Genomic DNA, 14630 nt, shown 5'->3' with positions numbered 1-14630 from the left:
GAGAGAGAGAGTGCTGTCCTTCTCAAGGGTCCTGAGAGAGAAAGAACTGTCCTTCTCAAGGGTGCACATAGAGAGAGAGCGAGAGAGAGATACCTGTCCTTCTCCAAGGTCCATATAGAGAGAGAGCGAGAGAGAGAGAGCTGTCCTTCTCAAGGGTCCATAGAAAAAGAGAGAGAGAGCTGTCCTCGAGTTGAGAGCGAGAGAGAGAACTGTCCTTCTCAAAGGTCGAGAGAGAAAGACAGAGACTCCACTATGTGTACCTTGCACGGCAGCCATTAGCCATCCATCTCTGTGGGCAGCTGTTCAGTGGACAGCTCAGAGATTTTAGTTTCTCCACACTGGAGAGAGAGATGAGTGCAACTCTCTCCACACACTCTGACATTTGGGTGAATGTGACACACAGGTGCTCACTGAGTTCGTAAGAGTTCCCTCCATCGTGAGTTCTGTTAATGAACCTTGTGAGGTATGTTAGTACGCTGTATCACAGCAGAGTGCTAACCGTTAACAGCAGAAGGGCTGTGATGTTGCGTAGGAACAAGCTGCCAGCTTGATGAGTGACAGGTGGAAATGTTGCTGCTTTAACTACTGTAGGTGTGGTGGTGCATGATAAAGGCATGAGCAAAACACCTGAAGGCCAGGTGTCGTCCAGGTGTCGTCCAGGTGTCATCCAGGTGATGTGCAGTGGTAGCTGACGTGTAGTGATATGATGTAGTGGTAGCTCAGTGGTTAAGGTACTTGACTTGTAATCAGAAGGTTGCTGGTTCAAGCCCCACCACTGCCAAGTTGTCACTGTTGGGCAAGGCCCTTAACCCTTAATTAACCCTTAATCAAGTTGTACTCAGTCATGAATGTAAGATGTTTTTGGAATGCGGTTGTCTCGCGTGGACTCAGGCATTCCCCTCTCCTCTCCCACAATCTGAGGGGCTGTCTGAGGGCTCTGCTTGATGGAGCACCTCTACATCACCAAAATCAAAACCAGGGTGCCTGTCTGAACTGCTTGTTAATCAAGAATAATAAGAAAGACCTCAGATGCACCATCTACTCCTGTCCCACTTGTTTCTGTGTATGTGTGTGTTCGAGCAAAAGCTCAGTCTTGCACGCCATAGAGCCAACATGGCTGCTGTACTGTAGCGCCGTAATGGCTTCCGCAGCAGGGTTTCCTGCCTGCTTCCTCTCTGGTCTGTGAGAGATAACACTGCCACTGTTGCAACTCCAGCCACTGCTCGGCTCCCTCGGGAGAAAACGGGAGATTTACTTTTAAAAACATGAGGTAGTTTCTTTAGCAGCAAGGAGAACCACACTCTGCGGTGAGATTAGTTTTTGAGGTATTTATTTTATTAGTCTGTGATACCCCCGTGGTGTGTAAGATTAAGTAAACATTTATTTTCAGTTACCTTAACACAAGGATTAAATCGGAAGGGATCTCCAGGCAACTCAGAAAATTCATAATGTGTTGGGGGTTTTTTTTGTTTGTTTTTTTTCCCCCTTCCCCCTGATAACCTGTTACACTGACAGGTAGAGGTGTAGTACGTTCATCTGTGTTTAGGGGGCTCCCAAAACTGATGGAGCACCTCTACATCACCAAAATCAAAACCAGGGTACCTGTCCGAAGTGCTTGTTAATCAAGAACAATGGGAAAGACCTCATATGCACCGTCTACTCCTGTCCCACTTGTTTCTGTGTGTGTGTGTGTGTGTGTTCGAGAGAGAGAGGTCACTGCCTCAGTAATCACCGTGTGAGCTGTGTTTGTTGTTCTCCATGTAAACCTGTGCTCCTGATTAGAGCCAGTCGAGTCCCCACCCCAGCACGCTCTGTATTCCGATACACTCCCTCCACTTCTCCTGGGACTGCTGGCATCAACCACACTTAAGTGCTCAGGTTAACTGGACTGAATTCTATTGCCTCCTCATTCTAATAGCCTTCTGCTGCTATGGTACTACACTTACCCTGGCTGTACGTTAGGAAGCTCGTTAGCTTGTTGGTCGGCACATGATTCCAGACTGGCATTCCTCGGTGGTGTTGCTTTTCATCTGTTGATTCTGGGTGAGGGATGAACTTTTACAAGTGTGGATTCCTTGAAACGGATGCTTGGGATAATAGATGCCGGAAATTTTCCTACCATGTTGTCACTTACACACATGAATTTCATCCATTTCCATTTAGACGGTTGGCCATTTAAAAATAAGCGTCGGTGTCATCTTCCTAAGTGGATCCCTTCTCCATCTTTCCTGAGTTTTAGGTCATACCAGTCCAACCCTTTGAGGTCCTGCTCCCTGTTCTCTTTGGGGTCCTATAGGCGATTCCCTGGAACTGGACCGGTGTTTATGGCCTCATGAGCCTTCCTGGTGTCACAGCTGGTGACATCACTCTAGCTCTCGCCTCACAGAAATTCCTTCTTCTTTTTTTTTTTAAGACCACAGTAAAAAGTACCCAACTCCTCACGCTTTGCTGCTCCCAGTGTCGCCCCCCGTAACCTTTTAATGGAGTTCAATGGTACAGTCAGGAGCTCTCTAGGGTGAGCTGAAGCCACTAAGAGAACTATTACCTTTTTTTCTTTTTTTCTCTCCTTTTTTAAGCGGTTTGTGAGAGATGGGGAAACACTCTTCCTCTCCCCCACCTCCTCTGAGATGCAAGGACAGTCTGATAGGAGGATGGCAGTAAACTGATTGCATGAAAAGTCTCACATTTGGGCTTCTTTTAATACCTTTGTCTTTCTCTCCCCCTCCCACTGTTTCTTTCTCTCTTTTCCAGAGTGCCCAGGTCGCCAAGGTCACCAATGAGAACTACCACAAAGCAATGGACGAGGTGAACGCTAAATTCAAGTGAGTTTCGAGTTTGGTCTGCATTACTCCCTCCCACAGTCTGTGCTACGTTTTAGAAGCAGGTGAAAACCAGGGTGTGTATGCATGTGGTGTGTCCAAAGGCCTCATTTTAGGCAATTAGCACAACTTCTTGTGCTGTCTGGAGGTCAGTCCCACTTTTTTTACGGCTTTCAGAAACCGGCCGTGAGTATTTTTAGACCCCCGTCATGGGGTGCAGTATATGAAACATACTTACCTGACCCCTGACACTCCTTAAGGCTTGCGCGTTTGTAAGCCTGCACTCTTAAACTTTGCACGGTCTGGGTGTCCGAGCCTCAGTCAGCACGGTGTGACCGTTAGGCTTCTCTGCAACTAAAGAACACGCGGGTTTGAGACCGTTTTCGGCTCTGTGTGTCTTAATGCGGCCTATTAGCCGCCCACAGTAAAGCCCGTGAGAGGCTGGGATGGTGTGGGGGTGGTTGGCTGCTCCTGAACTAGCCAGGGTTCGCAAATCGCATTAGGCTGTCATTAGATGGCCTCTCTCTGTGCTAACACGGGATCATCGTCTCTGCAGAAATGCCTGAAATTGATTAGCAGAGTCCGGTGGGGCTGGCTGGAAGGTAGGAGGGGCGGAATTGCATTAAGAAATGCATTAAAACAGCATTAGCATGACACGGCCACTCCTGTCCCGGCACTGAGGTAGGCATGGGTGTCATGTGACCAGGGCGGCCACTGTGAGTGCTCTGATTGGCTGATTGCATTAGAGAGGTACATTAGCAGCACTGGGATTGGATTACAGGGTAGGAGTAGGTGGGTATGTGTGTGTGTGTGGGGGGGTTGTTTTTTGTTTTTTTTTAATATATTATTAATTAATTGTCTTCAGGGTCTGGTGTTACTGTTGGAGCCGGAGAGGCATGGGCTGTACTGTTTGTAGGAGACTAATTATGTTTGTGTGAGGGAGGGAGGGTGAGTGTGAGAGTGAGTGACAGTGGGTGGGTGTATGTGAGTGTGAGGGTGGGTGTATGTGGTGGTGTGTGTGTGAGTGAGGAGGGGTATTTGCGCTGTACGTTACTAACGTTTCTGTAGTGGTCATCTCAGCGGACAGAGCAGCTCCACTCGGGTTCTGTGAAGAGAAGGTGAGATAAGGCGCTATCGTGGAGTCAGTTAAAATAATGGAGGACATTTTTTCAGAGCCTTTTGATTTCCTGAAACTTGAAACCACCCAAGATAAATATGGAAGTAAAATTTACATAATTGATAGAATTAACATGAGACAGATATGATAATCTGCCTCTTGAAGTTGAAAATGGCTGTGTGTTGAACAACTTGATTTCCTCCATAGTGAAAAAGCTTTGATGTGGAGCTGAAGTGTTGACTGTTGGACCCGTGTTAGCCAGCACAACCCTGTAACATTAAAGTGGGTAGTCTGCTATCTGTGCTGGGTTTTAATGGCTACACACAGATGAGAGATGAGTGTGTGCGCACACGTGTGAGTGTGTGTCTGTGGGTGGGTGTGTCTGTGGGTGGGGTCTGTGTGTGGGTTAACTTTTTCCCTATGTGCTCCATGCTGTTCCTTTTAAGCTCAGGCCAGTGGGATTTGGCATGTGTCCCTGTGAAGGCCCCGTGTGTTTCTGCACTGATGGCTACCACAAGGACACGACCCCTCTTAACTCACACAGCCCTGCGGCTCTGCTCTCCTCTGTCCTCCTCACTCTTCCTCTCTCCTCCCGTTCTGCCCCTCATGATGTGGTTCAGATGTGTTGAGAGGCTGCTGAAAGCAAAAAATGTAGACCGTAAGGTAGGTCCTGTGCGTGCGTGTGTGCGTGCGTGCGTGTGCAAGTGCCATGAGAGAGCACGTCTTTGGAAAGCCTAGAAGCCCCGTAGTGGTTCAGCAGCACTGACCCTGTTGTAGAACGAGGCCAGTGTGTGTTGAAGCACGACTTATCCCAGTCTCCCAAAATAGCACTGCAGCATTCACTGGTAACGCTGTCAGGTATGCCAGAGCCCACAGTAACACTGGGAACGCTGTCTGATGCACCAGAGCCCACAGGAACATTGGGAATGCCGTCGGGTAAACCAGAGCCCACAGTAACACTGGGAACGCTGTCTGATACACCAGAGCCCACAGGAACATTGGGAATGCCGTCGGGTAAACCAGAGCCCACAGGAACACCTTGAGCGTCCAGTATGAATGAATGCAGGATAAAAAAAAAAAAAGAATCGTTTATACACACACGTCCATGTGCGCATGTACACTTATGCATATGCACACACGAACATGTGTGCATGCATGACACACACACACACACACACTCACACTCTTAAACCAGTGCTACTACAGGTTATCAAGCTATCATCATCTTCAAATGCTCTCTAGACTCCAGCAGTGCCGTCGTTCCCTCCTTTACACTCTCTCTCTCCCTCCTTCCATCTTTACACGCTCTCTCCCTCTCCCTCTCCCTCCCTCCTTACATCTTTACACGCTCTCTCCCTCTCCTTCTCCCTCCCTCCTTACATCTTTACACGCTCTCTCCCTCTCCTTCTCCCTCCCTCCTTACATCTTTACACGCTCTCTCCCTCTCCCTCCCTCCTTCCATCTTTACACGCTCTCTCCCTCTCCCTCTCCCTCCCTCCTTACATCTTTACACGCTCTCTCCCTCTCCCTCCCTCCTTCCATCTTTACACGCTCTCTCCCTCTCCCTCTCCCTCCCTCCTTACATCTTTACACGCTCTCTCCCTCTCCCTCTCCCTCCCTCCTTACATCTTTACACGCCCTCTCCCTCTCTCTCCCTCCTTCCATCTTTACACGCTCTCGCCCTCTCCCTCTCTCTCCCTCCTTCCATCTTTACACGCTCTCTCCCTCTCCCTCTCCCTCCCTCCTTCCATCTTTACACGCTCTCTCCCTCTCCCTCCCTCCTTACATCTTTACACGCTCTCTCCCTCTCCCTCTCCCTCCCTCCTTACATCTTTACACGCTCTCTCCCTCTCCCTCTCTCTCCCTCCTTCCATCTTTACACGCTCTCTCCCTCTCCCTCTCTCTCCCTCCTTCCATCTTTACACGCTCTCTCCCTCTCCCTCTCCCTCCCTCCTTCCATCTTTACACGCTCTCTCCCTCTCCCTCTCCCTCCCTCCTTACATCTTTACACGCTCTCTCCCTCTCCCTCTCCCTCCCTCCTTACATCTTTACTGTGACTCTCTTTGGATGGCTGAGATTGGGAATATATCACCCTCTTATCTTTTTCATTCTCTCTCTCTCTCTCTCTCTCTCTCTCTCTCTGCCTCTAACCTTCCATTTCCATGCTCTTTCTGCTTTCCCCTTATTTTTGTCTTTTATTATTTTTTACTCTGTTTATTTGTTTGTTTATTTATTTTGCATTTTATCTCTTAGTCCAGGTTCCTTTTACAAACTCTGAACTGTCGCCAATTTCTTCTCTCAATTATTCTTTCTGACCCCCTCTCTGTCCGTCTGTCTTACTAATGGAACAGTGTGTGGAATTGCGTGTGCGTGTGTGACACGTATGTTGGCGGTCATACTTCTGGTCCCCCCCCCCTTTTCCCTCTGTACTGCGCTCTCTCTCTCTCTCTCTCTCTCTCTCTCTCCCTGTCTCTCTCTTCCTCTTGTAATGGAGCTGATGGATCCTATTTTAAAATGAAAACCCAAAAAATGAAACCTGGTCATTTTTCTCTCTAACTGCTACATTTGTTTTTATTTGTCTTTCTCCATCACACAGCTTGTCACACCCAAAATGACTGTGGTGTTTTTTGGGGGGGGGTTTTTGTCGTCGTCCTCTCAAGTACGAGCTGCACCGCTTAACCTCATTAGTGTGTAAGTGGTTGTAAACAATGACAAATATGCGTGTGTCCATTAAGAAATAGATAACAGTTCATCTGGGCCACTCGTGCTCCAGACGGCCGCGACGTCACTGTACACTGACATTTGTCTTTATTCGCCAGAGTTAAACCGAGCCTGGAGCCCCTTGAGAAATGTGCGGCGGTATTTTAATAAGTGTCGTCGTCGCACAGGCAGTTAAGGGATTATGTTGTAGTTTTGATTTTTTCCTGCCATTATCTTGAACTAGCCTAACGATCTCTGGGGCTCATTAATAATCTAATTTGGCAGCTAGAATCCTCCCACAGACTAGAGTGAGAGATGACACCCCCCGCAGTGACCCAGATCGTCCGGATTACAGGATCTTTTATTAGGTCCTGAATGCCTGTGTCTCCTCACGCCCTTCTGTATTTGCATTCTGATTGGTTTATCTGCTCCAGTTCTGCCTCTCTGGATTTGTAATTGGAATGTACCAGTCAGCTCCAAAAACAAATTAGGACTTCTTTATTTTTTCTTCTTTTTTTATTTGATCATATAAAGCACTTGTTTTAAAAAGGGGCTATATAAATATAATTTATTATTATTTTCTCTGTTAGTGCCACTCGCTGTTTGTTTGCTTTGGTGTGACAGCTTGTGTAGGCCAGAGTGGATGTGTGTACACTAAACTTGCTGTGCTCACATCACTATGCCATGTCCTCCCCCTCCCCAACTCTCCCAGTCCTCTTCTCACACTGTCTCACTCTGTGCTCACATCACTATGCCATGGCCTCCCCCTCCCCAACTCTCCCAGTCCTCTTCTCACACTGTCTCACTCTGTGCTCACATCACTATGCCATGGCCTCCCCCTCCCCAACTCTCCCAGTCCTCTTCTCCCACTGTCTCAATCTGTGCTCACATCACTATGCCATGGCCTCCCCCTCCCCAACTCTCCCAGTCCTCTTCTCCCACTGTCTCACTCTGTGCTCACATCACTATGCCATGGCCTCCCCCTCCCCAACTCTCCCAGTCCTCTTCTCACACTGTCTCACTCTGTGCTCACATCACTATGCCATGGCCTCCCCCTCCCCAACTCTCCCAGTCCTCTTCTCACACTGTCTCACTCTGTGCTCACATCACTATGCCATTGCCTCCCCCTCCCCAACTCTCCCAGTCCTCTTCTCACACTGTCTCACTCTGTGCTCACATCACTATGCCATGGCCTCCCCCTCCCCAACTCTCCCAGTCCTCTTCTCACACTGTCTCACTCTGTGCTCACATCACTATGCCATGTCCTTCCCCTCCCCAACTCTCCGTCCTCTTCTCCCACTGTCTCACTTTGTGCTCACATCACTATGCCATGTCCTTCCCCTCCCCAACTCTCTGTCCTCTTCTCCCACTGTCTCACTCTGTGCTCACATCACTATGCCATGCCCTCCCCCTCCCCAACTCTGCTCTTCTCTTTTTTTCCTCTTCTGGTAGCCCTGACTACGTGACTGGACAGCTACTTCTATATATCCCCCTCTCTCTCTCTCTCTCTCTCTCTCTCTCTCTCTCTCTCAGCATCTCATCTATGAGCATCTCATATCTTTGCCTCTTTCACTGGTATGTCATATCTGCCTCTGTCTCCTCCCTCTGTGATTTATGGCCTGTATTGCTTTCTATCCCTTCACAGACAAGACTGTCTGGCCAGATATTCATATATACTGTGTGTGTGTGTGTGTCTCAGTCAGAGAGAGAGATAATTACAGATACAGAATTACTGCTTATACTTTTTTCAAAAGAAACTTTATTACTCATTAATTGTTTCCACTTGTCAATATAAGTGACCTCTCCCAAATGTGTCAGAATATTATTGTTAATTAATTTTCAAATGAATTAAAAACTAAAACAGAAAGTTGCACCTCAGATACACATCACACATATTCAATGCGAAATCTAAGTGTGAATAAATATAGCGCCTGGTTTCCTGGCGTCTGTGTACACCCGTGAAGTAGCCGAGGGTCTGCAACCTGTAACGTGGTGGCCTGTAACAGCTGGAGAGGTTATGAAGGGGCTCTGAGCTGGTTGCAGTTGTCCTGTTGGTCTGTGGTTGTTAATTAGATGTTGTTTCGTGCCAATATTTTGTGTTTAAAACATCGCCATCGTCTTTTCCCGCCTTTCCACTCTCTCGGTCTCGCTCTCTCTCATATACCTGTTTCCCCCCCCCCTCCCCTATTAAAGTGTTTGGGGGGGGGGGGGGGTGTTGCTTGATTGACAGCAGCTGTGTGGATTGAGCGCAGCGAGGATATGATGGGAGGAGAGAGATGGAAAAAGACAGAAAAGGAAACTGGAAGGAGGACGAATCCCCTGCCTGAGATCAGACACGGGGAGAGATCAGATAGAGCCGCGCAGCTCTGACAGCCTTCATCTCTTCATTTCCCCTCATGGCTCCTCCGTAATGTTAATAACACTCCGGCCAAGCTTATGACGGCACCTGATCCCCAGAACCAACAGAGGGGCTCTGAACGCTGTGAGGTAACACCTCCCCCTCCCACCTCTCCTCTCCTTCACCTAAAGGTCACGGAGGCGCTGTGGAGGGGCTCTGTGCATGTCATACCCCTCCTCCATGGCGGAGTGCCGTGTTGCAGGGTTTGTAGCAGCCATGGCTTGGCTGGGGTTCTCTCGGAGCTGATGGCTTTGGTCGTTTCTGCTGTCTGTCCACAAAGCTTTTCCCACGTGCCTAGTATTCTGTCGTGAACTCTGATCTGGCTGGGAAACACAGCGGTGTCGTGCAAATCCAGGCCACATGGCGGAGGACGCCGGGTCAGTGTCTGTGCACGCGTTTGGGCATGTTGGCACTCATGGGAATTGTAGTCTGGTGGTTTGCCGTTCAAGCTTCCCACAATGCACCACAGATCCCCAAATCAGCTGCATGTCCAAAACACCCCCTCAGACACCACGCTGGCCGTGAAGTAGCTGGAGTTGGATTATCTTCCGAATCCAATCTACACTGATCAATTTTGCTATTAATTAGTGATTGTTCTGATGTTTAGGGGTGAGGACACAGCAAGGACAGTGTTTTCACACCCCTTTGTCATTGTCACATTCTCATTTTGGTGCCCCATCAGAAACTAAATGTAACAATGATGAACGATGTTACTAATATATTTTCTCTCTCACCCCCCTCCCCCTCCCCCTTCTGGAAGGCGTTATGAAGTCAGCGCTGTGTGTGCTGACCTACAGGACCAGATTATGAAGTGCTACCGGGAGAACGTGGGAAAGACTCTGCTCTGTTCCCGCCTGGCCTCCCTCTACCTGCAGTGTGTCAGCGATGCTAAACAGGTGACTGTGTCTCCTTGGCTCGGCGCTGGGGGGCGTGGGTCTTCTCCCCTGTGTTTGTCACAGACTGCTGCATTAAATCATTAACACCATCTCATTCACAAACAAAAGAACAACACCAGGTTTGACCCAGAACAGTTATGAGCACTTGACCTCTAAGTTCAAGTACTACTGAGCCTAATAGAGGGCGTTGGTGAGTAGATGTATGTATAGAAGTGGATGGAGGGTGTTCGGTTTGGGGTGTGTTCAGGTGTGTGTGAGCTTTAGGCGTGTAACCATGTTGCCACACCATCGCACCCAAATAACCAGTTGTGGGCGTAACTGAGCTGTAATGTGTTAGCTGTGAGTGTCTGTGCGCTCAGCTGTGCAGAGCTGTCCTGAACCTCCTCTTCCTCTGTCCTGGCCCACGAGCAGAGCCTCCACTAGCTCTCGTCAAGCCCTGGACCGCAGCACAGACACACTGCTGCTCAGATGTCCATTTCTGAAGAGATCTTTCTTTCTTCTTCTAGAGGAGCTGACCCCCTCCATACCTCCCGAGGGCGTTATACAAAAGAAGCACAAGTGAACACGTGCTGTCTGGACGCAATCTCCTACTTCCCCTACTTGCGTTTAACGTTGATGGCGTTTCTCAAACACTCTTGTCCACGGAGACTTAACTATCCATCAGCGTTATCGGTAGGGCAGTGTGTGCCCACCCTGGCACCTCAACCCTTGCTCCAGCTGATGCCAGAATGTTGTTCTAACCGCTCCGCCGGCCAAGAGTCAGACCTTTGCCTCTGAAAGAGGAGACCGGGCAAGAACGTCCCTCTGACCTCGCGTGCCGTCTTCATCACGCGCGAGCGCAGCTCCTCGACGAGGCCCGATTTACATTCAGATGGCTTTTCTATTAGATTTTAGCAGTGCTGTTTCAGTAGAGAGCAGGTTCCTTTCACTTGGGCATTGGTATTAAACCCCTGCGCGAATTCTGCTGGGCTTAAACAGGGCATCATGTAAATGCAGATATGATTTATTCATTTTTTTTGTCTGTGTGCAGGGCTACCTGTAACCTTTTTAGCATTCGTACCATTTCTGTCTGCGTGCCATTATCTTGTAAATGTGAAACCCAGCCCTGCACGTGGTGTGTTGCAGCCCACCATTCCGTCAAATGTATGTTTTAAAATGCATTCTTGTTTGCCTCAGGTTATCGCTGTAATCTGATTTTATAACTCACTCACATAAAAGGATCACAGAATTATGCAGGGAAAACTCAATCTGAGGTTCACGACGGGAGAGTGGGCGTGTGCCTGCATTACATCTGCATGCGCAGTCGCTCTGAACACTAAAACATGCTGGATAAGAGATGCTGACTTTTTAAGGTCGGTACAAGTACACGCTCTTCGGCTACCGTGCGCCCCACTTCGCTGCCGTCGCCGTGTCCCACGCGGCAATGTGAATGGCGTGTCTTGCGTGAGGCCTGTCGAAGGGTGCGGCTACGGACACGCTCTGTCCTCGCTGCGGCTTTGTCAGGGTAATTACCCTTCAGCTCATCAATAGTGGACTGATGACGTTTAACGCTTCACCTTGTTTCCACTCCAGCGCTAATACAGACGCTAGTGAAGACCTGCTGCTGATGAGGGGAGAGGAGACAAATAGAGGGGAGGAGAGGAAAGAGAAAGAGACGGGAGGAGAGGAGCGAGAGAGAAAGGGGAGATGGGAGGAGAGGAGAGAGAAACTGCCTTGAAAGGCTTCTCTGAATGCCAGTTTATGGTCAGAGATGGTTTCTTCCTCTTCTGTACCGCATGAGTGGCTCGCTCTCTCTTTTTTTTTTTTCTTTTTTTTTTTTTTTGCTCTCATATTTATTTCCTGGAGAGAGGAGTTTAGGTTTTAGGATTAGGGCCCCTGTTTGTGCAGGGCAGAGACAGTCCAGGTGCCTGTGTCCATGAGCGTGTCCGGCGTTCCCACGTGTGTTCACTGGGGTTCGTGCTGTGTAAGACTCCTGTCTAACCCCCTGTGCCCAGGCCAGCGTGTTTGGACCAGGCAGTGCCAAGGTCACTTGTTTAAAGTGGGATTTTGCAGTCGTCTGTCTGGCTGCCTGGTTCAGGGAGGAAGGGAGGTGTGAGCGCCGTTAGCCGCCGAAGGTTCAATCATTCAGCTGCGCCCCTCCCCTCTGCCTCCCCTCCACCTCCCCTCTGCCTCCTACCTGCTCTCCCCTAGTTGTAGGGTTTTGTCTTGTCTGTAGTGCATTACTAAAACATCTCGTGTTTTCGCTTCTCTCTTGCTCTCTCTCACCCTCATTGTCTCTCACTGATGCTCTCTTTCTCTCACCCCCTTTTCTCTCTCTCTCCCTCTTTTTGTCTCTTCTTTCTCTCTCTCTCTCTCTCTCTCTCTCTCTCTCTCTACGGGCGTTCCTGCTCTCTGTGCGGTAGCTTGTAAGAAACATTTATTGACAGGCGGAGAGAGAACGGAGTGCTTGGGAACAGTGCTCGGACTCCTCGTTTAGCGCGAGACCTTCCCACCTGCAGGACTCCTACCCTCTACTCCTCCCTAACCTCTTCCCGCCAGGCCTAGCCCCACATGCCCTTAACTGTTTCTCTGCTTTCTCCTCTTCCTTGTTTTTCCCAGAAACAGGCGAATTCGGAGCGATAACGGCGAGACGTGGACTCGGGGCAGCCTTGTTTGCAGTGTAGAGAAACAACTGTTAGTGGAAGGCCGTGCTGGATACACACCTGACCCAGCGGAGCAGCCCAGAGAACCACAGGAGCCTGAAAGATGGGACGGACACCATCCACCCCATCTACCCCACCCTTTACCTCCACTCCTCCACCCCTCCCCCCCCTCCCTCCGTCTCTGCCTGGTTTTTGTAGCAGACGTAGGAGGTGGGGTCCCAAAGCGTGCCAAATGCCGGGAACAGGAGAATGGCTACTATAGTAGGAGCTGGGGGGCAGTTTGCATTGGGGGGGGGGGGGGGTCCGTCTGAAGCAGAGTGGTGCTGGATCAGAAACACAGAGCAGGATTCTAAACGCAGCTCATTTCATGATTTTTAGTTTTGTTGTAATGTGCAAAGGTTAATATCGGCGCCTCCTACCCTGGCACGGCACGGCACAACACACACACACACTCTGCCTCAATAGACCATGTAAGTTAATGTGCTTTGTTGCCTTCTGGCTGCAACTGCAACACTAGTCTCCTAATACACGCTCCTCAACCCCACCCAACCCCACTCGCCCCACATGTATAATATTACCTTTGGTTTTTCTTCTCATCTGCATGGTTGGCATTTGCTCTGTCTTGGAGAATAAAAGGATAAACTGTAGAGCTGATTTTGTTCCATTATTACTCCGTTTGAAAGTGTGGGGAGGGAGGGAGGGAGGGAGGGAGAGAGAGAGAGAGAGAGAGTTCAGAAGACAGCACTGATCAGTGTGAGACTACTGCTTGGTCTCTCACAAAATGACTCAAAACGTCTCAGACATCAGCACCTCCTATTCCCCCACCATTTAATTTTAGCACTCTTATGATTCCCCCCCCCCCCCCCCCCCCCCCCTAAACACGCACATACACACCCTCCCAGCCATGATGACACTTCTCCATGCTGCAGAGTGTATCTCTTCTGTAGGACAGTTGTGTGACCGTGGATATACATTTACACCCCCCCCCCACACACACACACACACATCTTCACACACATTTGCTTTGTGTGGGTCTGTGTGGTCCTGTCAGTAGGAGTGTGTGTTAGAGCGGCTCCAGCCCTGCGTGTGTGCTGCCAATCACGCCGTGCTCTCAGCGGTTTGGAGCTCTTGTTAGTCTCTGGTTTTGTCCTTTAAAAGTCAAAATGATGTATAAAGCACAAAACTTTTTTAAATCAGGTGTTTGCCAAAGTGCTGTACTATGAATCAAATCCAAATAAACAGATAAAATAGTCAACTTGTAGGAATGATATCAACAAAAAATGAATCACATAAAAAAATGCACAACCCAATGGAACACAAACATGAGGAATCCACAAAACCTAAGGTAAAACAAACAAATACACAGACTGTATATGGAGGGACAGGTCTGATGGAGAAGGTCTAAAGGTGGGGTTTCAAAGTGTGGTGAGAGAGACGCCCCTGATGGACAGTTTTAAAAACCACAGAGCTTTAATTGGGCCGGAGAAGCACAGAAGCAGGGAATCTGGAGACCTTGTGGCCTGGAAGGAGAAGGATGAACAGCCTGAACTATAATGAAGTACAAAATCCATCCATGCACTTTAAAACCAGAACAAAACCTTTAATCCAGTTCTAAATTTAACTGGTAAATAGTGGACAGACCAGCACAGGTCATGCAGTCTCGCTCTCTCTTGTGGGAACTGTGCTGCCTCTTGCACTATTTGGGTTGTAAATGAAATCGCTGACTGATACGTGTACAGAGAAGTTTGTTTCCGTCGAATCTCCAGTGTCCTTAAGGTGTCCGAGAAGCAACTTTACAGAGCCGTCATCTCCCGGTATAGCATAACGTGCATCAGCATAAATGTATCAGCATAAAATGTGTTTCTGAAATCTGGAACCTCATGGTAACATGGCACCAAAAAAAAAAGGCCTTAAAATAGCATCTTGAGGTACCCTAAGCATGACTGATCTATCGGAAGAGGGAAAAAATTCTATTCCTGCCTGAGAAGTTTCAATCTGTAAAATAGGAAGCGCACTATTTTAACAGAGTGCCTAGCCTGCTGGGCCTTTGTTTCAGAT

General features: G+C 48.9%; 1 protein-coding gene across 3 annotated transcripts in view; it reads left to right on the top strand.

Moving 5' to 3' along the window:
- The window catches only part of chchd3a (coiled-coil-helix-coiled-coil-helix domain containing 3a), a 58274-nt gene extending 45645 nt beyond the window's left edge, over nt 1–12629 (top strand). For 2 of the 3 annotated variants that reach the window (XM_027025556.2, XM_027025558.2), the window contains exons 6-8: nt 2752–2822; nt 9795–9930; nt 12529–12629. In XM_027025556.2, coding sequence (XP_026881357.1) covers nt 2752–2822; nt 9795–9930; nt 12529–12552 — 231 coding nt within the window. In that variant the 3' untranslated portion in view covers nt 12553–12629. The remainder of the gene's footprint in view (nt 1–2751; nt 2823–9794; nt 9931–12528) is intronic. The other variant, XM_027025557.2, reaches the window with a different exon arrangement.
- The last annotated feature ends 2001 nt before the right edge of the window (nt 12630–14630 follow it).

This window comes from Electrophorus electricus, chromosome 7 (assembly GCF_013358815.1).
Source record: "Electrophorus electricus isolate fEleEle1 chromosome 7, fEleEle1.pri, whole genome shotgun sequence".
Lineage (NCBI taxonomy): Eukaryota > Metazoa > Chordata > Actinopteri > Gymnotiformes > Gymnotidae > Electrophorus > Electrophorus electricus.
Note: the sequence above shows the minus strand (reverse complement) of the source record. Positions and strands in the feature narration are given on the sequence as shown.